This window comes from Rana temporaria, chromosome 1, assembly GCF_905171775.1.
Source record: "Rana temporaria chromosome 1, aRanTem1.1, whole genome shotgun sequence".
NCBI classification, from domain to species: domain Eukaryota; kingdom Metazoa; phylum Chordata; class Amphibia; order Anura; family Ranidae; genus Rana; species Rana temporaria.
Genome location: NC_053489.1, coordinates 391,942,964 through 391,969,144, shown reverse-complemented (window position 1 = coordinate 391,969,144; position 26,181 = coordinate 391,942,964). Strand labels below are relative to the sequence as shown.

Below are 26,181 nucleotides of genomic sequence, written 5' to 3'. Positions count from 1 at the left end.
GCCACACAGATATGTTTAAGTGTTTATTCACTTTGCTTGTCATTTCATATAACACTAGGCATATATGACTTTTTATATAACAGTGTCTGTATAAAAGACATATATTTCCAGTGCATGCACTCTGAAGGAACGGCCCATGTGTGCCTTTTCCTTCCGAGCCCGTGCCGTAAATGACATCATTGCCGCTCCAGCAGATCACGGCATCGGAGTCCACTGATGTCGGCCGTGGAAGCGGGGATCGCTGCAACAGCTTTTTCTTTTTAAAGTTAGTATTTCATAATGAGCTAGTTTTCGATGCATACTAGCTCATGCCCTTTTTGTCTAAAACGTTTTTGAGCGTTTTTATTTGGAGGTTTACAACCTATATAGAGGTTGTGTGTGGGTTTTTTTTTCCCCTCACAATCCCTTCTAGTTATGCATCCTACATATCGTACATGACAATTATTGCTATTTTACAAATTGTTTAATGGGATATATTTTATCTATAGATGCAAATCTAATCTCGCCATGATGTCAAACACCTTTCTCCCTTTTTTTTTTTTTTTTTTTATACTTTTTGTGGACAGCCAATGGGTTTCTTTTCTCCATTGCATACATAACAAACTGGGTAACGACATTTTAACCAAAAATAGGTACATTCCTGACAACACTTTACTTCCTCCCCTAATTTTTCTATAACTAGGAGCACTATATAAAATGGGTATGTATGTATTCATAATGTTTCTAATTTCGTTTTATATTTGGAACTCTGTCTTGTTGAAAAATGTATTTCTTGTCGCTCACACCGCATCTTTTAATAACTTTTTCTGTTTCTCATCAATTGATTTTTATCTCTGCTCCTTGCATGTATACTGCTGTAATCATGTTCCTTATTTTCTTAAATCTAAAGTCCCTAAATTCCGTCTCAAAAGTTGCTATATCGGAACAATTTTTTTTTCTTGCTCTAATGTCCTGTCCATTGGGAATGGAAACTATCTGCATGCAACAATGAATTTCTTTTACTGTAGCAGCCAGGAATTTGCAAACTTGCAGTAAGCTGTTGGCTTTCTTGTGGAAAGCTGTTCGTTTTTAGTTTAACGTGTAATGTGCCATCCCACAAAAGAGCTTATCGGCCTCCCGCCCCTATGTACATGTAAACGCAAACATGTGCATGGAAACTAACAATTTGCACAACACATTATGTATTGCTGTGATCACTATACTGAGAATAATAATTCTAAGGCCATCATTCACGTAAAGCAAAACATCAATGCATCTGAGCACCACAAACAAAATGCTTTTTAATCCATTTCAAAGCAATATCTGTGATTCCTAGTGGCCGTTGTAGCTGCTAACCATTAATGGCGGTGTCCTCCCCACAGGGTTGGCGGCTTCCCCCGCTGAAAGAACCCAATGTGGCTCCGTGGGAGGGATTCCCCTGTCTGTGGGATTCAGTGGTTGCAGGAAAGAAATGCACTGTCTATGGCCGACCTTATTGATGAGCTGTAAAGGCTTTTAAAGCATGGCCTTTGGACAGTTTTTGGTACAAGTCCTTTGTATTCAAATAAGTGACAAAATCTTGCACGTGCAAATTTGAATCGACAACTAAATTAGGTCTACAGTATATACCTATAATTGGACCTAGCAGGTTATAAACCCTTATAGGTTAGTAAAAGTGGGCACACAGTTTACACAAAAGCACATCTCTGGAGGTAGAAAGTACCATCGAACAAAAAATAGTTGTGTTAATAGAAACTAACTTTAATAATCTTCACATCTTGGCTATTTATAAAGTGATCTAAATGGTACTTTAGAGCTTCCAGGCCTAAATCGCGTAGGATTGAAGAATAAATGGCAGACACCTCACATTCAATCCATTTCATATCCTTGTGCTGTTCTAGTTGCATAGTTTGGTTGACTATTAGACACAAGTCCATCCAGTTCAAGCTTTTGTAAGGTGAAGGTAAGGGGGCAATCTTTGTTCCAGGGATTATATCTAGTAGGAGTTGCTCACATTCAACTGGACTTGTTCTGTAATGTAGAAGTCGCCACTTCTTCAGTTCTTGATGCTTGTTTGGCAAAATACCTCTGCATTTATATCCATGATTCCGTTATCATGAAAAGGCAGATGTTCTTGTCTAAGGCCTGTTCTAGTTACGTAATCCCATCCTTTGTGTCGGGAAGGCTTCATAAATGTTAATCCTTTTCTTTACATGGCTGAAGGTGTGAATTGTTGTTAAAATGCTGGGTGTAGAGATGTTAAAACCACATTATATGTGGAAGACAGATGGTGTTGAAGGGCCCCCCACCCACCCCGTTCTATGATTGTTCCAGTTGATTGCCTTTTTCACGCCTCCTGCAAACCAGTTGTCAACGGTGTCCAAAATGCGCACTGAACTGTCCTGAAAAGAATGTGTTTGTTTTTTGTTTTTCCTTTCCTTAAAGTGTAAGTTCATCTTTACAGAAAATTACATTGGACACCCCCCCCACAGTCCTGCTATACCCGAGTCCTGCGATCACCCGCTGTGAGACATTGGGTCGCTGCCTTACTGGTCCAGGAAATTTACATCCCTTGGCGTTCTCTCCTCTTCTCCAATTAGAATGCCTCCTAAACGTACCTTTTTACAAGGTACGTTTAGGAGATTAAGCCGCTGAAGTTTGAAATCCCTGGACCGGTGAAGCTGCGACTAAATGTGTCACAGCGGGTGATCGTGTGACTGAGGGGGATGGGGAGAGGGAGAGGGTACAGTGTAAGTTCACCTTACAGATTTTTCTTTAAAGGCTAACTCCATCTTTAGCAACATGTTGCACCAGTATTTAGGTGTAACATGTTGCTAAGCAACCAGCCTCAGAGCACCCACATAGCCACATCAGTCATTCTCCAGGATCTATCAATGAATGAACTGCAAAGTGTTTGTGCCTCCACTTGCAGGCAGGCACATTCATGTCAATTGTGATGCAGCTCTTGCATGGACACAACTGCTGCTCCCATTTTGACATTTGTGCGTGTCCCCGAATGCAGACAAGTGAGTTCAGGGACATGCACCCACACAAATGTCAAATTGGAAGCCATATTTGTGTCCATGCAGCTGCTGCATCCCAAATGAAATGAATGGGACTGCCCATGAATGGCCAGAACACTTGTGCTGGCAAACACAGCCTTACACTTAAAGCGGAGTTCCACCCAAAAATGGATTTTCCGCTTTTTGGAACATTTGGCACCTTTTTAGGGGGGAGCAGATACCTGTGTAATACAGGTATTTTGCTCCCACTTCTGGGCATAGATACCAGAGCCACCCGCGGGTATCTAAGCCACTTCCAGCGCCTTCTCCGTCCCCCCCTGCTGTTTTCTGGGAGATGCAGAGGTCCCAGAAGACAGCAGGGGCCAGTTGGGTCGCACAGCGTGAGTCGCGCATGCTCAGTAGGGAACCAGGAAGTGAAGCCGCAAGACTTCACTTCCTGATTCCCTTTCCTGAAGATGGCAGCGGCAGCACCTGAGAACTGAGCGATAGATCGCTATGAATACGGCCCATCACAAATATAAACTTGCTTGTTTTGGGTGTTTTTTAAAATAAATCTTTTGTAAAAATAAGTTTACACGTGGCGAACACATGTGACAGCTCTGTACTCTAATTTTGCAGCCATATTTCTTGGGGAAGGGGATTGTCATGCCACTGAGATGAATGCATAGGCTAGGACATGGGTCTTCAAACTATGGCCCTTCAGTTGTTTAGGAACTACAATTCCCATCATGCCTAGTCATGTCTGTGAATGTCAGTGTGTTACAATGCCTCATGGGATGTGTAGTTCTACAACAGCTGGAGGGCCGTAGTTTGAGGATCCCTGGGCTAGGATTTCTGGTTTTATAAGTCTCTGCTATCCTTTCTCGCTGTTTTTGGTGTGGTACTCTGCCTGATGGTGCTTCTGCAACATGTCCAGTGTCCAAATTGTGCCGCTCTTTCCAGGGATACCGACATGGTTGTCAAAGCATTAATTTAGTGGGTTGTGAATAAGTGGCATTAACTTCATTCATAGTGTTGGACCTTTTATTTTACTTGGCTAATTTTAACAAGCTGAATAGTAAGCATTGCTGGATGCCATGTAATGAATACCCAAGTTCTTCCTCACCTTCTCTTTTTACAACCTAAAAAGAAATTGCTCTTATTAGCAAGAGTTGAAAATCGGTTACCCAGTAGTCCTTCGCTCTGCTTAACGTTTTGGCAGGACAAAAAAATAGTATTAGATCTTTGTAATCATGCACATTTTCCAGACCCCACATGTACCGAAAATACCCAATGAACTTGTCCGAAATGCACTTGGCTTGTAATCTTCCACTGGGCCTGACAACAATGTGCCCTACTGAAATGTCAAGTATAAGCCCTGATCTATAGAATACCCCTCCCCCTAGGTTTCTACAGTCTAGGGTGGGGGTCAGCAACCAGTAGATCTCAAACAGGTAGGTCAGTCTGGGCTTGCTGACCTGCCATTCAAGAGCTCAATTCCAAGGCCCCAAAAAATTGCCTAGTCTAGCAGAAAACCTCATTGGCGCCCCCCCCCCACTTCATACTCGGAACACTAATTCCCCCCCCCCCCAATTTTCTCTTTTTAGCATAAATTCCCCCAATCATCCCTATTAACGCAAATTCCCTCAAGAGAAAAATTCCCTCTCCCCCATCACCTTTTTCTAGCACAAATCCCCATGCAACTAAGGGCTCATTTACAAGTGCAGCAGGTACTGCTGCTCTCCTAAAAAGTGATCTGAGTGTGTTTGACAGGTGGCGATATGTTGCCTCCCCGCCGCCTGATTTAAACACGATTGCCGTGCAATGCATGCAAATTGGTAGTACAGTAAGTAGATGATTAAATTGAGTGTGAGGAGGAGACACTGCCCAGTGATCTTTGACTTCGCCCATGTTGTACAGGTAGATCTCTACCTTCTCTTTTTTTTTATATATATATATATATATATATATATATATATATATATATATATATATATATATATATATATATATATATATATATATATATATATATATATATATATATATAATGTATGTATTTAAAGTAGAACTGCAGGCAAAACTTTTTTTTTTTTAATTTATTATTTTGGACAGCATTAGGGAGGGTTATAATCCCTGTCCGTTTCTTTCCCCATCTGTAGCCAATTTAGGAGATTCCACTTCCTGTCCCATAGCCAAAGGGGAAGTGAGAGGAAATCCCTGCAAATTAAGGAAATTCCCCCAGGTCACCGGAACTAGTGTCCCCATTGAAATCTTTCCCCTCCTATATTACTTTTCTGGGGACAACCCAACATTGGGGATATTCTTTACTTTTCATTTTTAATGGTAAAGGGGGGGAATCTAGAACTGACAGGGAGCAAAAATTTGAAATTCATTGTTGGAGCTTATGTACACTTTAATATTTTACAAATGCCTTTCAACACAGGCAAGCTAAGTAGTTCTGAACATTTCTTTGCCTCCCTCTCTCGGATGTTTCACATTTATAAAATAAATTAGAAGATGTGTATGCCCCGGGTAAATGCAGATGGAAAGAGGCATCAATGTTTACAAAGAGTGCGGTCACATATAGTCTCTCACTTTTGGCAGGCTGTATATGAGCAGCAGCTCATAAGTTTATGCTAGGGGCATATAATCGCTACAAATAGCCTTGTGTGGAAACCCCAATGGGGATAAAAGTGGACCATGCCTTTGGTGTGTGTGTGTGTGTGTAATAAAAATTGTGTAAAGGTGACCAGATTTTCAAAATGAAATCTGGGGACACCCTACTGAAAATGCCCACAAAGTTGGTGTGTGGGGTGTTTTTTTATTTTTTATTTTTTAAACCTTAATTTCAGTCAATACTTTAATAGTATAAAGAATGTGTAAACCTATACCATACCAATAATGGTAATCTGACTGGAGTTCTGTCAGAATAGGTAAAGGAAGTGTCATTCCGTCACCACCATCTTGGTACACTCGGCCGAAGTAAGCCTGCGGTGGACATCTTTACACCCACTGAAGTCTTGCATTTCACACTTATTTTTACTAGTAAGCTTTGCTTTTTTTATAGTGAAGTACAGTATTTTGAAATCCGCGACACTGTTTTAATGAATTTTAAAACATCAAGAGTCTGACGGATTTCCAAATGTTTTTTTATTTATATAAGCTCAGTTTACTAGTAAAAATAAGTGTGAGATGCAAGACTTTGGTGGGTGTATAAAGATGTCCTTTGCATGGTTACTGCGGCCAAGTGTGGGGTGTACCAATATGGTAGTGGTATTCTGATCGAACACTGGCTTTACAAAATATGAGTGTGTTTACAATTATTAAATAGCTTGGGTACCCTGGATAGAGTTAAGTTTGTTAAAGTGAATTTAAGGGCTCTTAAAATCATCCTTTTTGCATAACGCCAGCGATACAGCTGTTCTAAACGCCATTTTTTTTCCCCACATTTAGCCCAGTTTTTACATCAATGTTTTTGAGCTTTTTTTTGGAAAACGTACAATGTAAAAAAGTTAGACGTGTTTTTTTATTTTTTTGCCCTTTTCTTATTTTCTCCTGCCACTAAATGTTTGTTCGCATTGACACATAGGCTAACATGGAGGGGCTTTTAGATGCAGTTAAAGTCCAATGCCCCTAACAGCAGCTGTAAAAACATCCTGTGTGCATAATCCCTAAGTGAGATTGCACTTAACAGTGGGAGGGGCTTGAAGGAGTATGGTAAATAAAACCTAAGCCGAACCTGCTCTGGGCCAGGAGTGTGTAATGCACAGCTGCCAGAGCAGTATAAAGTTACAAGTGTACATAGACAATCTCACAGTCCTAAGATCTGTAGATACAGCATTTCTCCTAGTGCTTTGTGATCATCTGGGCCTGGAAGGTATGGCAATCTACATGCAAGTAGATTCTAGAACGGTACATAAAGAGTGCAAATGACATTAGACCAAAACTATTATTCAGATTTCACCGTACAACAATTGTATTGTTGGTTGCTTCTGGTTACGGTAATAACTTCAATAGACCTCTGTGTGGGAGACGTCACAAAACCTCAGCATCTTATCACACGCCTTCATGATATGTAGGCACAAAACGGACTTTGACCCTCGGAAAGGTACAGTGATTGCCTCCCACCATAACATTGTATGTATATACTTCTATACTGGTTGCCTGCTGAATCTTTGCTTTCTAGACCCATTTGTTTCTACGTCTGAATTTTTAATTGGTGTGTGTGCTTTTTTTTTTAATTTTGCTTTTTGTTTTTTTTGTTTTTTTCCCCCAACTTTAGGATATCATACTTTTAAAGTTGGGATGAGTATGAATCCACAGCAGAGAATGGCCGCAGTGGGCACTGACAAAGAATTAAGTGATCTTTTGGATTTTAGCATGGTAAGCAACATGGTTTTGTTTCAAAGTTTACAAACCAAAAATATTAAGCAATGTTTACACAGTTTCAACTTATAAGGCTCCATGCACACTGAAGCTGATAAACTGCAGTTTATTGGCGTTTTGGCTTTTTTTTAGAAGCCCATAAACTGAACTCTGTTAGCCTATGTGCCCATGCCCTGGGTGTTTTTTAGGGTTGATGAGCTTTGGAGTTTATTGGCTTTTTTCTGAACGCCCAAAATTAGCGTTCAAAGTGCAGTTTTTCGGCGGGAAACAATCCAAAAGCCGAAAAACGCTCAAACGCTGGCACCAGTGTTTTTTAGCGTTTTTTTTTTTTTTTTTTTTTTTTTTAGCTTCAGTATGCATGGAGCCTAAATTCTAGGCATAGGAGCAGTGTGTGGAAGTTTCATCTTCCCAAACTGCAGTTGAAGAATGCTTTTGTAGACTTCAAGAAAATGCTGCTTATACATGCACTTTTTTCTTGAAACCCTATGCATCCATGCACATGTGAGCATTTATAGGTTGAAAAATAAACCATCACAAGTGTGTTTTGTGAGCAGAGGGGAATGTTTGGGGGGGGGGGGGGGGGGTTATAAATGCAAACACGCATAAATGCGTTTTGCAATACAGGTCGTTATGCATGTTGTTTTATTTTTTTCTGCCAGAAGTTTTAGCATTTGTTTAGGCACATAGTGTGCATGAAGCCTCAGGGTTTATTACAGGGGCAGACTTGTGCTTTTGTCCTGTGTAAATTGTTGTGCTGGATGACCTGTGTTAATTTCAGGGAAGCTTTAGTGTAAAGTAAATGTCATCACAGCTGTTGGTGCACACTGGGGATTAGCTTTTTGTGCATGCATAGCAAAGAACTTGGTGGTAGCACCTTAGTGTGTACTGTGATCATGTTTTGTGGTACTGTTTCATAGGTCTTTAAATGTGGGGCAAATCTGTGAGAGGTAATGCGGGAACCTTAAATGCTAGCTGGGTATTGGGCTTTTCATAAGGAAACTATGTGAGGCTGTAATTCACAAAGAGCATAGTCATTGGAACAGCACATCCTCGATGCAAGACAGAAATTCCAAACCTGAGCAGATGCACTTTGTGCTGACTCACACTTGGTATATTGCAGTCTATGTAGGCTTGAGACACTGACAAACTTGCTCATGACTGGCAGAAGAGTCTTTTGTCACGATGCATCTGTACTACCAGTGGGCTTAAATGGCACCTATACAAATGTGTGTATTAAAGATATATTGCGTACACACTGGGGTTTATTTACTAAAGGCACATCCACTTTGCACTGCAAGTGCACTTGGAAGTGCAGTTGCTGTAGATCTGAGGGGGACATGCAAGTAAAATAAAAAAACAGCATTTTTGCTTGTACATGATTTGATAAAATCATTTCTGATCTTTCCCTCAGGTTTTCAGCGACTGCACTTCCCAAGTGCACTTGTAGTGCAGAGTGGATTTGCCTTTAGTACAGTGCCTTGTGAAAGTATTCGGCCCCCTTGAACTTTGCGACCTTTTGCCACATTTCAGGCTTCAAAGATATAAAACTGTCATTTTTTTTGGAAGAATCAACAAGTGGGACACAATCATGAAGTGGAACGAAATTTATTGGATATTTCAAACTTTTTTAACAAATAAAAAACTGAAAAATTGGGCGTGCAAAATTATTCAGCCCCCTTAAGTTAATGCTTTGTAGCGCCACCTTTTGCTGCGATTACAGCTGTAAGTCGCTTGGGGTATGTCTCTATCAGTTTTGCACATCGAGAGACTGACATTTTTTTCCTCCTTGCAAAACCGCTCAAGCTCAGTGAGGTTGGATGGGGAGCGTTTGTGAACAGCAGTTTTCAGTTCTTTCCACAGATTCTCGATTGGATTCAGGTCTGGACTTTGACTTGGCCATTCTAACACCTGGATTTGTTTATTTGTGAATCATTCCATTGTAGATTTTGCTTTATGTTTTGGATCATTGTCTTGTTGGAAGACAAATCTCCGTCCCAGTCTCAGGTCTTTTGCAGACTCCATCAGGTTTTCTTCCAGAATGGTCCTGTATTTGGCTCCATCCATCTTCCCATCAATTTTAACCATCTTCCCTGTCCCTGCTGAAGAAAAGCAGGCCCAAACCATGATGCTGCCACCACCATGTTTCACAGTGGGGATGGTGTGTTCAGGGTGATGAGCTGTGTTGCTTTTATGCCAATCATAACGTTTTGCATTGTTGCCAAAAAGTTAGATTTTGGTTTCATCTGACCAGAGCACCTTCTTCCACATGTTTGGTGTGTCTCCCAGGTGGCTTGTGGCAAACTTTAAACAACACTTTTTATGGATATCTTTAAGAAATGTCTGTCTTCTTGCCACTCTTCCATAAAGGCCAGATTTGTGCAGTATACGACTGATTGTTGTCCTATGGACAAAGTCTCCCACCTCAGCTGTAGATCTCTGCAGTTCATCCAGAGTGATCATGGGCCTCTTGGCTGCATCTCTGATCAGTCTTCTCCTTGTATGAGCTGAAAGTTTAGAGGGACGGCCAGGTCTTCGTAGATTTGCAGTGGTCTGATACTTCCATTTCAATATTATCGCTTGCACAGTGCTCCTTGGAATGTTTAAAGCTTGGGAAATCTTTTTGTATCCAAATCCGGCTTTAAACTTCTCCAACAGTATCTCGGACCTGCCTGGTGTGTTCCTTGTTCTTCATGATGCTCTCTGCGCTTTAAACGGACCTCTGAGACTATCACAGTGCAGGTGCATTTATACGGAGACTTGATTACACACAGGTGGATTCTATTTATCATCATTAGTCATTTAGGTCAACATTGGATCATTCAGAGATCCTCACTGAACTTCTGGAGAGAGTTTGCTGCACTGAAAGTAAAGGGGCTGAATAATTTTGCACGCCCAATTTTTCAGTTTTTTATTTGTTAAAGTTTGAAATATCCAATAAATTTCGTTCCACTTCATGATTGTGTCCCACTTGTTGATTCTTCAAAAAAAATTACAGTTTTATATCTTTGTTTTGAAGCCTGAAATGTGGCAAAAGGTCGCAAAGTTCAAGGGGGCCAAATACTTTCGCAAGGCACTGTAAATCAACCCCATTGTGTAATTGTTTTAGGTGCTCTTTAACCACTTCAGCTCTGGCAGGTGTTGCCCCCTTCATGACCAGGCTATTTTTTGCCATTTAGTGCTGCGCGACTTTAGCTAGTAATTGCGTGGTCATGCAACACAGTACCCAAACACTTTTTTATATATCACAATTTTGTGTGTGTTATAAAGCCAATAAAAAAAGTCTTCATAAATTTTGGCCTAAATGTATTCTGCTACATGATTCCCCCCCCCCCCCCCAATAAGTGTGTATTGGGTTGTATAAGTTATACATCTACAAACTTGTGTGTGTGTATATGTGTGTGTGTGTGTGTGTGTGTGTGTGTGTGTGTATATATATATATATATATATATATATATATATATATATATATATATATATATATATATATATATATATATATATATATACACACACACAAACACACACTTTTTTTGTGTATGTAAAAATTTGAATATCGTGCAAAAGTTCAGTTATTTCACGAATGCAACTTAAAGTGGTTGTAAACCCTTTTTTGTGACGACTTCTACCTATAGGTAAGCCTAGCATATCTCCTAAACGTGCGCCGTTGATGTTAATGGCGCATGCGCTGGGAAGAAACAAAACTTTGTGCCGTTTCTTCCCCAGCCTGTGCCATTAATGGCGGCTCCCGTGTGCATGCGCGGGAGTGACGTCGCGCAGCTCCGGCGAATCAGAGCCGGAGTCCCTGGCCCGGAAGGAAAAGGGGCTAGAATATGGATGCAGCCTTCACAGGGGACATCGCTGTATTCTTTCGCAGGCAAGTGTGACATAATGGGCTAGTATGTAATGCATACTAGCCCATTATGCTTTTCATTTGCAGGGAGCAAAAGAGGAAGTAAAATCATTCAAAACTGTTTAATATATATTATATTACTTTCACTGTTCCACAGTAAAAAAAAATGATATACAGTATTGTATGTTCTTTTTGTACTATAAAGGGCCCCCCCCCCTTTTTTTTTTTTTAACCCCAAGATGACGGGTGATACAAAAAAAAGCATGCTGCTACTAAACACTTTAGGCCTGGTTCACACCTATGTTTTTTTTTTTTTTTTTTTTCTTGGTGCTTTTTGCAGAAACGCACTACATTTCATCTAACATGATTTCCTATGGGACATGTTCACATTTTTTTTCAGCTGCTGCGTATTTGGAAAGGGTCTGACTTTTTTTCAATGCTTTTTTTGGTTCAATATACATCAATGGAGAAGCTGCAGAAATGCCTGTAATGCGTTTTTCAATTTGCCAGCAATAAATTGGCCAAAGAAAAATGGATAAAAAAAATGCAAAAACTCAAATCGCAGCAAAATCACATGCGCAAAAAGCACTGCAGAAACAGAAAATTGCATAGGTGTTCACCATGCCTTATGCTGACCACACACACAGATCAATGTTCAGACGAGAATATTCGTACAAAAAATCTTTGTACATTCCCTGAATGAAAGAATGTTTGAAATTTTTCATTTGCTTTTTAACATTCGGTTTTAAAATAAATGTCATTTTTGAACGAAAACCACATGCTGTCTAAAAAATTCCACTGACCAAGAAGTTATCTATTTAAAAAATTTACCGTCGCTCTGGTTCAAAACGAACATCGATTTGACCCCCCCCAAACGATCGGTAGATCAAACGCAAACACGTTCTTAAAATGTATTTATTTATTTTTTATATATTTTTTACGTTGTTAACCGATTAATCAAAACAATCGGCCAACTAATCGATTATGGAAATTGTTTGTGTGTGTAATATATATTACAGACCAAAAGTTTGGACACACCTTCTCATTCAAAGAGTTTTCTGTATTTTCATGACTATGAAAATTGTAGATTCACACTGAGGGCATCAAATCTATGAATTAACACATGTGGAATTATACATAACAAAAAAGTGTGAAACAACTGAAAATATATTTCATATTCTAGGTTCTTCAAAGTAGCCACCCTTTGCTTTGATTACTGCTTGGCACACTCTTGGAATTCTCTTGATGAGCTTCAAGAGGTAGTCACCTGGCGCAGCACCCCATCACTCTCCTTGGTCAAATAGCCCGTACACAGCCTGGAGGTGTGTTTGGGGTCATTGTCCTGTTGAAAAATAAATGATGGTCCAACTAAACGCAAACCGGATGGAATAGCATGCCGCTGCAAGATGCTGTGGTAGCCACGCTGGTTCAGTATGCCTTCAATTTTGAATAAATCCCCAACAGTGTCACCAGCAAAGCACCCCCACACCATCACACCTCCTCCTCCATGCTTCACGGTGGGAACCAGGCATGTAGAGTCCATCCGTTCACCTTTTCTGCGTCGCACAAAGACACGGGGGTTGGAACCAAAGATCTCAAGTTTGTACTCATCAGACCAAAGCACAGATTTCCACTGGTCTAATGTCCATTCCTTGTGTTCTTTAGCCCAAACAAGTCTCTTCTGCTTGTTGCCTTTCTTTAGCAGTGGTTTCCTAGCAGATATTCTACCATGAAGGCCTGATTCACACAGTCTCCTCTTAACAGTTCTAGAGATGTGTCTGCTGCAAAAGGTGGCTACTTTGAAGAACCTAGAATATGAAATAGATTTTCAGTTGTTTCACACTTTTTTGTTATGTATAATTCCACATGTGTTAATTCATAGTTTTGATACCTTCTGTGTGTGTGTGTGCGTGTGTGTGTGTGCATACATGCATGCATGCATACATACATGCATGCATACATGCATACATGCATACATGCATGCATACATGCATACATCTTGTCTTTATTTTTTTATACGGCTGTGATCGGCAACTTTTTGTGGGATTGAGAGAGCAATCTGACGCTGGGGGGACTGACTGACATCACAAGTCAGTGATGATACTATACACCCTCACTATACTAATGACACTGGCAGAGGAGGCCCTGGACGGGGGGGGGGGGGGGGCTGCAGTGGTGGTGCTGGAGTGGGTACCTGGGCAAGTATGATTCACAAATAAAATTCCCATACTTCTCTCACCTGACATCTCCTCTTTCCTGCTATCTGGCCCACATGACAATTACACCTCATTCACATGTAGCACATGTGAGTGATGACCATGGGGATGCATGGTGTTCTGTGCAGGCAGTCCAGTCAGTCAATTGGGATGCAGCAGCTGCAATGACAGTCGAATGTCTAAATTTGGACAGGAAGGGATGCATGTATGTAAGTGTCTGCATTCGGATCTGTGCACCCACTTCTATAGGTGAAGCTCTCTGAATACAGGTGCAGCAAAAAGTGGCACAGCATACAGGGCCTGTCTCGGCACCTGTTTGAATGAGCCCTAATCGGCTCATAGCTTTGTTTTTGTTTTTTTTGTTTTTTTTAAGCTGAAGATGGAAGCTGTCGCAAATTCTGACTGCACAAGTTTTGATAAATTCTCTTCACTGTGTTTTACATTTCTTACTGACTACTGCATTTAAATTAAAGCCCATTCTTTGTTAAAGTGGTTGTAAAGGCACAAGATTTTTACTCTTTATGCATTCTACGTATGAATGTAAAAAAGCATATGGCCCTTTAGGTTTCTCCCAACGTTGGCGCAATCAATCTGACCACACCCACAGTTTTGGTGTGGCGCCGCTATATTACCACATACCATTTTTCTTAGGGGGGGGTGCAAAAATTACCAGCTCCGGGTGCCAGCTGTGCTAGCTACGCCACTGAGTCAGTGTATCGCTTATGTTGTCGCGTGGTGAAATAAGGGAACTTTGGAAACAAGATTGAGTGCAATTTGCTTAATTTTTCCATTTGACATGCATTTATCTGGACGTGTTTTGTCACAAGAGACCATTATTAAGAGCTCATTCGTTTATGGTCTATGATTTTTATTTTTTTTGGCAGTTGAATGTGTTATTCTAAAACTTGGTGTCCAACCTGCTTATTTTATATAGCGGCAAATGGTTACGGCCACTGGTGACCTGTCAGTATAGTGAATAGGGCAAGCGGTCACATCTGGCCTCCCAGAGCCGCAGCAGGAATCTCATTTTCAAGCCACTACAATTCGCAATGGCCTAAATCACCTGTACGGATGTAGCCTAACTGGGACAAAAAAAAGATTAAAAACCCCACACTGCCCTCAGTGCTTTTCTGTCCCTATCAGAAAGGATGTGAGAAGATTAAACTTGTCAGCCCTGTTTACTTTTTGTACTGAGCTTCTCTTGGAGTTGCAGGTTTTTTAGATTTTGAAGGCTTACTTAGCCAGTATATTCATCAGTATACTCAAAACAGTAAAGGTGCATAGATTTTGGCGTTGGGGGCCCTAAAAGTGTACCCTTCGTAGAGGAGACGGTGCCTCCATCTTGGACACGGCGCAGGATTTAACTGGCCAAACAAATGCAACTTCCAGATGCTTGAAACAAACACCCAGAAGGGATGTCATTTTCATCACTTTGCTTCAGATGATGCTGGTATAGGTGGAAGTGATATCATAGCGAACCTGCGTTCAAAAAACAGAACCTGCAAGGGCGCTGGACATTTTATTTTCAAATAGTCCTTATTGGAGATCAATACTCTGCAGGAGTTGTGTGGCAGAGCAATGCCAATGGCTGCTCATACCCAGCTTATTGGCAAGTAGCTTGCAAAGTTCACTTTTTATGCAAAACGATTAATGACTGGAATTTCTCTGACACTGGTGTATTTGGTTTGGTCTGATGAGCAGGATATGCAGCCTCCAAATTTTGGGTCCAAAATCCTATTTAGGTTCTAAACCCTTGGAAGCCAGTATTAACCACTTGCCTACCTCTATTCATCTTTAAATGGCAACGTGGTGGATGCATGGCCGCCTGCTGTGCCTGTTAATGATTATGAATCAAGCCATCCTCGGACGGCTGGGTTTACAGACGCTCTGGGGAATTAATATGCTTCCTGTACCATTATAATGGTGCAAAAAAAAAAACGGTCATAAGTAGGTTGCCCCACGTTAACACTGCTAATGGACCCTTTCCAGGGTTATCTGTGCCAATTTCTATTTCCGTGTGAAAGAAACTAGCACAGGGCTGCACCAAGTTAACATGGTGAATATGGCAGAAAACTTATGCAGATTCCCACCAGGAGCAACCTTGACATAAAGGCATGTGTGCTCACATCCCCATTCTGCCCGTGCAGTGATCTCCCAGCACGAGCAGAGACTGCACAAGGTTAACACCCCCCCTCCATGCTAAGTGGGGGGGCTGAAATGGCCTTTTTTCAATTGGAGCATGCAGCTTCAGCTTTCCATTCTTTATCCTGTGTACTATGCATATCAACCTTTAAGAGAACCAAATTAACTAAAGGGCTTGCACCCCATTTGTTAGATGCAGCATCTGATCCATGTTCTAAATTTAGAAAAGTTGTGCAAGCTTGTGCTTGCGCAACTCTTTAATCGCTCCCCCCCCCCCACTGTACTGTACAGAACCAATCCAAGTCGTAGTACCTTGTGATCACAGTAATGACAACCACAGTGATCATCAGTAGTCCACAGCCTCAGTTACACAGACCACAAAGATCTTATATGAAGAAAATGATTTGCCAAACCACACAAGTCTTCTTAATTTTGCTTTTTTTTATATTTGGCCTTCAAAATCACAAATGCGGTAATGTAGAGGTTGTATAAAAAGTTTAGTGCCACATAAAAATTTTGGCAGTAAAATATTTTGTATAAAGATGTGCATGCAAGACGAAAATGTGGACAGCTGAGGTTGAACGTGAGACAAAGGGATTCGGTCAAAAGAGGGAAATTCCCTCCAAATAGGGACAGTTGGGAGCCATTTGCTCCTCTCCTTTTTTTTTTTTTTTTAGATCTCCAGATTATCTCTGCAGTAACCTGTGTATCCCTTCACCACCCTTGTCTACACACCTGTGCACGAACCATTTCATCTCTATCCTGCCACTCTTTATATGACCTGTACAATAACCCATTTACCACCTCCTGTGTATGGCCTGTGCATTTTATGGTCCATGCATGCAGGGCTTGAAGAGGTAATTTTATATGCCTAGCATATTTCTCGCCATTTACCTATGCATGCGTGTTCAGCGTATTTTCCCAAACGTGAAAGTTCTGCAATCGAAAAATGCATTAAAACAACAATGTGCGGGTAAATGGTGATGCAAAAAAAATAAAAAAATCCATCAGAGCTTGCAAGAGCATGGACTTGTATAGCCTTTCACTTGTATGGTAGACTATGCCTGACCGTGTGGCTCCCTGAGTGTGAGAACGCACTGGGAAAATTACACGAGGCATATAAAATGGCTGGTAAAGAAGCCATGAACCATTTATGTATCTAGTACACTGTCACCAACCTTGTTCTAACACCCTCAAAATAAGCAGGTCTTTTCATTGCCAGAAAATTGTGGCAAAACATGAGATCACCAAGGGGCCGTCTACTTTTCAAAAATAGATCCTTTTTGTTTTTTGGTGTCCTGGTGGTTTTTGTTTGCTGTTTTTAAGCATAGGTTGGACTTGTGTCTTCTCTTATATTATTTATTTATTTTTCTAACCTCACCTACTATGTAACACGTGGAAACTTTCATTTGGGTCCAGTGCTGAAGGACCAAGTAATTGTCGGTAAAAATGTCATAAAAATTGAAAAATGGCCTGGTAAAGGAGTATAGCAGGCTAGTATCTGGTTCAACTGAAGCTGAAGACTGACGCTTATTCATCAAAATTTGTGTTTTGCCCCTTTTATTGATATATTTTGGAGCATTGGGAGCTTGTTCAGATGTGTTGACAGGGGTCGAAAAAAGACGGTTGAGCCACAGTTTTGCCACCTACCTAAGCAAAGATCTGCAGCTGTACATATTGACTGTACAAAAACAAATCCCGCCATCACATTTTGCAGGCAGTATCTCTGCCGAATGCAACTCAATAAATTCAGTGGGGTTGAAACCCTGTGGCTTGGTCTTTAAGGGTTAAAGCGGGTGGAGAGGAGATGACCTATCTCCTCCCAGCTGCTGTTATCCTCCCTCTAAAAATCGAGCCACCACAGAATGTTTTTCGAGATTTGCTACTTAAGAGAAACCAGCCTTAAGGCCCCTTTCACACTAGAGGTCTGATCGGGTCTTCCTGAAAAGGACAGATGGACCCGATTGGACCACCCACTGTTCTCTGTGGGGCTGCAGGATATCAGCAGACTGCCAGTCCATTTCCATCCGACTGCCCTATAGAGAACAGTGGGCATGCAGAGCGGACACGGACCTGTCACCCGCCTGCATCTGGAGGGATGCCCCCTGCCGAGCAGGTGGATCCACTTGGATGGATTCTGCTCTGTTTGAAAGGGGCCTAGGCTGGGTTCACATCTCCGTACCGAATGTCTCACAGCAGGGGTCCAGTGCGTCCATGAACCCAGCCTAATGCCCCATACACATGATCCGAAAATCGGACGAAAAATACCGCTTTTGACGTGATTGTACGATAATTGGAACGTTGGTACAGAGCTTTTGAGAGTCGATCATGACAGTTCATCCGCCCTTCCTTCCTTTGCCCTCCGAAAGGTTTAATTCCCTTACACCCCCCCCCCCCCCCATGACCAGGCCACTTTTTACATTCTGGCACTGCGTTAATTTATCTGACAATTGTGCAGTGGTGCAACACTGTACCCAAATAAAATGTATTTTTTTGTTTTGTTTTTCCACAAATAGAGCTTTCTTTTGTCGGTATTTGATCACCTTGGTTTATTTTTTGTGCTATATACAAAAAAGCCAATTTTGAAAAAAAATATATTTCTCGCAATAAAACATATCCAGTAAAAAAAATCAAGTTTCTTCATCAATTTTAAGCCAATATATATTCTGCTACCTGTTTTTGATGATAAAAAAAAATCTTAGCGTACATTGGTTTGGGCAAAACGTATAGTCTACAAACTGAGAAAAAAAAAAAAAAAAAAAAATATACACATATACAATATATATACACATTTTTTAATACACTAGTAAGGGCAGCGATATTGGACACTAAGTGACAATTTTTGGGGACCAGTGACATGCGCACTGATCAGTGCTAAAAATATGCACTGTCAGTGTACTAATGACACTGGCAGGGAACATCGGGGGCGATCAAAGTGTGTGCTTAGGGAGTGCTTGCTAACTGTGTGAGGTACTTATTCAATGGCAAGGCAGAGTTCTGCTTTTTAGAAACCTAGGATCACAACCTTCCCTTCTCACAGAATGGTGGTCTGCCTTGTTTACATGGGCAGACCGCTGTTCTGCCTGTGTCCTGAACGATCGGCAGACATCCCATCCACCAGACCCACTGTCCTGTGTGCACCCTGGGCCCAGAAGTGCAGGATCACGTACAGGTACGTGTTCCTGCCCAAGGAAGCTGCCTTGCCGCTGTATATTTACAGTACACGGTTGACAAGCGGTTAAAGACTTATGTTAAGCTCCGTGATTAGAGGCAGAAGAAAAACCCACCTGGATTGAGTTTTTGATTGGAGCTTTCTGACAGAACAAATGCTAAATACTCCTAAACTTTCTTTTTTGCAAAAAGACATTTGGAGCTAACCAGATGTCTGTGTGTGAGAACTAAAGGTGCAAAAAAATCTCTGGCCAGCAGCTGAATGGAGCTGAGGAAGAATCATTTGGTTGTTTTGATGCTACCAACTTCATGGCAACAAGGTCGTTTTGTGCAGGAAGCTGTTAAATGCATTGGTGTTTCTGTACACCAAATCAGTTGGTCTAAATTGCCACCAATTTTCTGCGAACGGCTGATAATTTATTTTTTTGGAATTGCGCCCATTGTGACAGATTCTAAAAGGTGACGGTAGTAAAACCTACCCGAGAGAGGTGCACGTGTCAGAAAGCGTTGTGAAACTGTTAAAAAGTATTTCTAATTTGGGCGCAGAGTTTTAAAGAGCCATACTGCCAATAATGTGTTGGAACCTCTATATTGAATTTCTCCATTGATGGGAAGCGGTTTCATATGATCGCTCACTGAGTGCTGGTGGGAGGACCTGAGAAGAGGCTGCTCTGTGCAAAGCCATTGCACAGAGCAGGCAAGTAGAACATGTTTATTAAAAAAAAAAGTACCCTCTTCAATCACTTTAAAATGCATGCATTATTTTTGCTATTCCTGGATATGTACAGAGTAACATCAATACAGCTTTATATGTTACTGCATTGTACGTAAAGTATCCCTTTTTTTTTTTCTTTTTTTTTTTCTTGTGGGAAAGTAACACTGTAACGTGTGATGTGTTAATTTCATACATAAATGGTTTTGAAAATGCATAGATTTTTTATTTTTTTCAGGCTGAAAAAATAAAATAAAAAAATCCTCCATCCACGCTGTAGCTATTGTATTTTGACAACTGGCGCCGGCAGCTATCAAACTCCTCGAACAGTGCCTGCATCTGATTGGATGCAGCTGTTAAACCGACTGTTTTCTACCCAGCCCTTTTGATCAGGAAGCCGTTGAAATTCACTCTGTATGGCCAACTTTAGTCATCACTTAGATCTCTGACATTACATATAGCTGTAAATGAATATGTCCACATTACATTTCAGGGTGCATATTTTAACACTTTGTAGCTATACAAATATTTCTGCTCTTTTCTAATGCATTTTAGACGCCACATGGTGGCACAGCTTTTCAGCTTGCCTTAAAAAGTATGTAGGAGGGCCTAGAAATTGTGTGCTTTGGATATCCTTGGATGGTTTCATTCTAATATCTGCTCCTGCAGATATTGGAGCAAAGACAACATATTGACAGATTCTGAAGCAGCCAACATACATTGTCAGGTATCCAAACAGACAGTTTGAGCTGAAAGATACTAGATATAGGTCTGATACCAAACAGACGGAATAGGTCAGTTCAGTATGCAGTTTTCTCTAAGACCCCATTCACACCTTCGCGTTTTGTCGCATGTAGCGCGACGCGAACAAACGCCAGAGGGACGAAAAGCAATGAAAGTCAATGGGGATGGTTCACATCTGAACGCTGATGCGCCTGACGCGCATCGCCTGTAGTCAAAAGAAGTTCTGGACCCTTTTCTGTCGCGCAATACGCGCGATATGCGCGTATTTGAGCGTTTTTGGTTTTCCATTGAAATCAATGTAAAACGCCAGATACGCGCGTATTGCGCAACAACAAGCGTTTGCTACGGGCGTTTTGTCAATAGAACTTGTCGCCCATGCAGAAGATTTAAAAAATCTACCAACATAGCAACAAGTGATGAAAAGATGATAGTTTTTCCTATTGGCTAAAAAAAAAACGTCTAAGTACAAAAACGTCGGACAACGCTGTATGCAAACGCGCATATTAGCATGAATACGCGCGAAAAAAACGCCTAAAAAAACGCCGGAAAACGACGCTATTGCCTACGCCTAGGTGTGAATGCAGCCTAAGAATGATTTGGGGGTGGGTGGCGGGTCTTGATGATGATAAAAAAAAAAAAAATAGCAGAAGTATACTTCAATTGGCCATACTGTTTTCTAACATATTCAAGTTTTCATCAGTGTTGTATTTTATGACACGGTCCTTGCACACGACAGGGAATGTCCAAACACCAGATTCTTAAAGGCCAGGCTGTGTGCCCTGTTTCAGTTTATTTTTCATAAAATGTATATTTTAGCTCTGTGTGCTTTAGTGTTTAAGTGGCCATTAATATCTAATGCAATTAAATGTTGTTCACGCCTAAATTTGTGCCTGACTTGAGGATCTTAATACAATAACTGCATAGTGTAAGCTGGTCATACAGTTAACCTATTTAATTTTTTTTTTTGTTCAGCTAGCAGTCTCTAAATGAAAATGGATTCCTCCATCCTCAGGAATCGCACTGCTGTGAGAATACTCTACTCTGATCAGCTGCTGCAGTTGGTGATCAATGTAAAATTCTCCATGTTCCTTTTGACAGAAATCAATTAAAGTTGGGTACACCCTATAAGAAAATCGGGCAAATGATCATTCAATTTTCCTTGTTTCACAGCAAATCGAAACCGATGAATGAAAATTTGTACGAAAATTCTCATACGACACTTTTTTTTTTTTTTTTTTTCGTCTTACGGTTTACGAGCCTTTAGGCTAGGTTCACACATGTCTGGTGCGACACGAGCGAGCAGCAAAACTTAACATAATTATTTTTTTTTTTTTTGTGACCAATGCTACAGGATTTATTGTGTATACAATTATTTTGGTATTCAGCTGCTTGGCAAACAAGCAGCTGAATAGTGATATGCCTTCAAGGCCAGTTTTACTGTGCTACCCTCTTGAATACCGATCTTTGCTGTTATGTAGTTCTGAACATCCTATATGAATTAACCAGTCAGAACCTGGGTACTTTAAACTGAATGTACTGCTCTTTTGGCATGCAGTTTATGCTAGAAAAAACTTCTTGCATTTGTTGTACTCGGATATAGGCAGCCAAAGTTCTATGCCAACTTTGACTATCGGGCCTTGTTCACACAGGCTTCAGCTTGTATAGGAGCAGTGTGTTCAGCAAGTTTTTACAAGGCACTTACAGGGCTTTTGGCAAGTTTTTTTTTTTTTGTTGAAGTCTGTAAAGTACCATTAAAGTGTCTGCCCCCCCAACATTTACATTTCCTGTCTGTTGTACTGTGTACTTATTTTTAAACGTGTCCTGTTCTTTGGATTTCTTCCTTTGCAAAAAGTACCTGTTGATCCCGCCAGTCCCTGCTTTCCAGTTTGGTCTGGCCAGCTATGTGGGAGCACTGCTTGCCTGTCCTCCAGTGGTCAGACTTGTGCTGACACAACCCTTTACTGGAAAGATCATTGTACTGCTGTTTCTCGGCCTCTTGTTGCCCACTGCAGACTACCCCATCTCTCCATGTCCCTTACGCAAGAACCAAAATTGTGATCCCTTATTTTTAAAGTCCTGTAATTTTTATTCACTTTGCAAGGACATGTTTTCCAGGACTTGGAGAAGTCCAGCCTGAGCTTTTTAGGCTGGGCTTTTTCTCTGGGTCACGAGTGACATTTTTGTTTTGCACTCCTGTGACCCGTTTTCAGCGGAGAGCGGTCTGAAGTCCACTCTCCGCTGACGTCGCTGCCATCAGTCGAGGCAGCGCGTCATCCCGACTTCCGCTGAGACGGAAGCTCCCCGCCCCTGCACAGCTCGCCTCTCCAATGAGCGTGGAGAAGTAGAGTAGAAGCGATGGTGACTGACAGTCGGCATCGCTCTGCTCGGGATGGAGTGAGCCCATCGGCGGTGTTCAGTGGCTCGGTTCTCTGTGAAGAGACACTGGGGGACAGATGCAGCATCGGTCTGATACTGCATCCACCGAGGTAAGTATGACTAGCAAAGACGGAACCCATCCTTCTCTTTTAATGAATGAGGTGAATCTCTGACTGGCATCTTACAATAACATGCCAGCAAAATTGCATTTTTTTTCCCTTCCTTACACATGATTGGGTTTTTGCAAGTTGCAAGGACATTTTCCCCAGAGTTCAGTAAGTGTGGTGAAATTTCAAAGTGAACAATCTCCTCCTTGCCTTTAGTAAATCGATCCTATTGTCTCTGGCAAAGTCTTCACAGGCTATGCTATATGGCTGTGAGTGAACAGGTGCTGCGCTTATAGTGTATTGTTGGGTATTCGTGTTAGGAAGCAAGTTGTTAGTTATTTGGGGCATATTCCCAATACCTATTAAATTTAGTGGGTACGATACCCAGCGGGTGTGGAGATATGACTTGGTGTACATCTTGCGTTCCTTGATCATGCAATCGAGGGCGAGAACTGCTGCGCATTTTAAATAAGCGCGTTATTTCCCTGGAAGCCCAGGTTCTGAATCTAGGGAAGCAACTGTCTGTCAACACTAAGACTCTCCACACTAAGAGTTGGGATCATACACAGCAGGGGCCAGCACAGAGGCGGGTGGAGCCAAAGTAGTGCAGGCACCAGAGTAGATGGGTGACAGGAAGGATAGAGGGGAAAGAGTCGGGGCTTAAACATCCCAATAAGTACACCCCTGATATTGTGCAAACTAGTCAGGGACCAGTATTGCTGGAGCTGAATGACTCTCCTAGCTGCCAGGGAAAAACTCCAGTGAGGGCAGGGGGAAGTCGAGGGAAAGGCAAGACAGATTACCGGGCGCTCAGGTTCAGCACATCACGGATCTGTTTGACAGATTACTGGGAGGAGCTGGGGGAAGACCCAGCTGTCATGATGCACGTTGGCACCAATGTCCGAGGAAGATGGAATGTCCTAAACGATTGAGCCAAATTGAGAAATAGGACCTCCAAGGTTGTAGTCCTTGGTCAGATGGTAGATGCACCAACAAACAATGCGTTACTAGACCTACTGATCACCAAAAATACAGACCTGATCACAGGTGTGGAAATACGGGGCAACCTAGGAAACGGTGACCACAGGTCAATTTGTTACAGTATAAATAGCACAAATGGGAAACATAGGTGGAATACAAAGACACTGAATTTCGAAAGAGCCAACTTCGATAAACTACATTTCTTGTTGGAAGATATTAAATGGGATAAAATCCTAGGAACAAAGAACACGGAGGAAAATGGTGTGCTTTTAAGAGCATATTAAATAAGAGTACTGGCCAGTGCATCCCAATGGGTAATAAATTGAAAAGCGCTAATAAAAAAAAATCCTGGCTGGCCTAACTCCCAACGTAAAAATGCATATAAAAGCAAAGGAGAAGGCCTACAAAAAAATACAAGGCTGAGGGGTCATCAGCATTCCAACTGTACAAAGAATGCAATAAGAAATGTAAGGGTGCAATCAGGGCGGTTAGGATAGAACACACAAGGCACGATCCCAAGTACATAAATTGTCAGTACAGCTCATATTGACCCTATAAAGAATGATGAAGGGAATCCTGGTTACAAAGGATGAAGAGATGGCAAAGGTACTGAATTTTATTCTTTTCCTCAGTCTTCATGAAGGAAACGGGGGGGGCTTCAGTAACAACCAAAACTGCAAGGAAGCACCCTTCTCTATTAACCTTCTATGAGGAGGTGAGTTGCCATCTAGATAAAGGAAGGCCCGTAGATGTGGTGTATCTGGATTTTGCAAAGGCATGCAATACAGTTCCCCATAACCGTTTACTGTACAAAATAAGGTCTGTCGGCATGGACCAAAGGGTGAGCGTTTGGATTGAAAACTGGCTACAGGGGAGCGTATGTATGTATGTATGTATGTATGTATGGGGGTCCTAAGTAATTTTCAAGCAAAAAAATTTTTTCCTTGTAAACAAATCTCAAAACGAGGCTTGGGGCTGAAGTGGTTAATAAAATCTACCTTACACTGCAACAGTTGGCTTTGTTTTGGTTTGCACTTCTTGGATATGCCAAGCTTGACTTTTGCCTAGTCCAAAGATTTTCTATATCTTTCAGCTGCCTATGGGTGTGTTTATAACATTTTGACAAGTGATTATCTAGAAAGGGTGCTCTGCTCTCCTCTGTAAGCACTTGCATAGAACTCACACTTCTGGACATACAGTTTATAAAGTGGTGAATGTGCCTTTCACCAAACATTCACTGCTGTTGAATCAATTCATATTAACCACTTGCTTATTGGGCACTTAAACCCCCCCTCCTGCCCAGACCAATTTTCATTTTTCGGCACTCACTTTAAATGACAACACTGTACCCAAATGACATTTTTATAATTTTCTCTAGTGATGTACGCTGAAGGGGCGGCATTGGTGGGTGGCACTGGTGGGTATTGATGGGTGGCACTGAGAATTGGCACAATAGGTGGCAGTGATAGGGGGCACTGAGAATTGGCGCTAATAGGTGGCAGTGATAGGGGGCATTGAAAGGTGGCACTGATTTGCACCACTGGTGGGCATTGATAGGTGGCATTGATAAATGGCACTGTTTTGCACTGGCAGGGGGCACTGGCAAGCAGTACTGGTGGGCACTGATTAGGCAGATGTGCCTTTTCCACTGGGGACCAATGTCCCTTGCACAAAAGCCAGTGACTGGCTTTTTTTTCCTCCTTGCGCTGATCAGTGTGAGGAGAAAAAAAAAATTGGAGCTTTTTGTTTACATCACGTGATCAGCTGCCATTGGCTGACAGCTAATCACGTGGTAAGGGGCTGGGGCTGGTCCCTTACTCGGATCTTTAATCACCCGAGTCTCAGTAAATCTTGATCACAGCGTGCGCCCTGCAAGGGGCACGCGGGGAGTGTGCAAAGGTGAGGATGTCTATTCACGGCCTCCCGGAAATTCAGGTCCGCGCTGTAGCCGTCATTCGTTGTAATGACACTACAAACTGTAGTTACTTTTGACAATAGTTTTTTTCCATCCATAACTTCCTGGACTCCTAGCATGATTTGCAGCTTCTCCTGTTTAATTTCTATTTTTTAAGGACTACATATCTCAAAGTGTGTGTGTATACATACATTTAATTTTTTTATATTTGTTCTTGGGGGTGAGCACAGTGATTCCTGTACTGACTAAGGTGTCCGTTTTTATGACGCGGTGATCCCAAGGATCGCTGCTGATCAGTCCATAAACAGTTTATGAAACAGATAATCGGGGGAGAAGTGTTCTCCCACCGATCTCTGCACATAGAGAAGTCTCATTTAATGGCACAGTAACAGCCAGTTTATGAAGCTGCGATCTCGGCACTTTACTGGTGATCTGTGTCAGAATTCACACTCCCTGATTCACCAGAGAATTGGGGAGAGAAGAGGGAATCCCAGGGGATCTGAGGAGGAAGATTTTAACTTCCCCAAGACTGTAAACAATGTCCCCCTGTTATATATAAAACTGTATGTGTGTGTGTGTGTATATGTGTGTAGATA

General features: G+C 41.6%; 1 protein-coding gene across 6 annotated transcripts in view; it reads left to right on the top strand.

Annotated features, from left to right (window-relative positions):
- TCF3 (transcription factor 3) overlaps positions 1 to 26,181 on the top strand; it is a 137,623-nt gene that overhangs the window by 17,890 nt on the left and 93,552 nt on the right. For 5 of the 6 annotated variants that reach the window (XM_040322629.1, XM_040322630.1, XM_040322628.1 and 2 more), the window contains exon 2: positions 7,267 to 7,367. The exons of the other annotated variant lie outside the window; for it this stretch is intronic. In XM_040322629.1, the coding sequence (XP_040178563.1) occupies positions 7,290 to 7,367 (78 nt within the window). In that variant the 5' untranslated portion in view covers positions 7,267 to 7,289. The remainder of the gene's footprint in view (positions 1 to 7,266; positions 7,368 to 26,181) is intronic. 6 annotated transcript variants of the gene reach the window in all.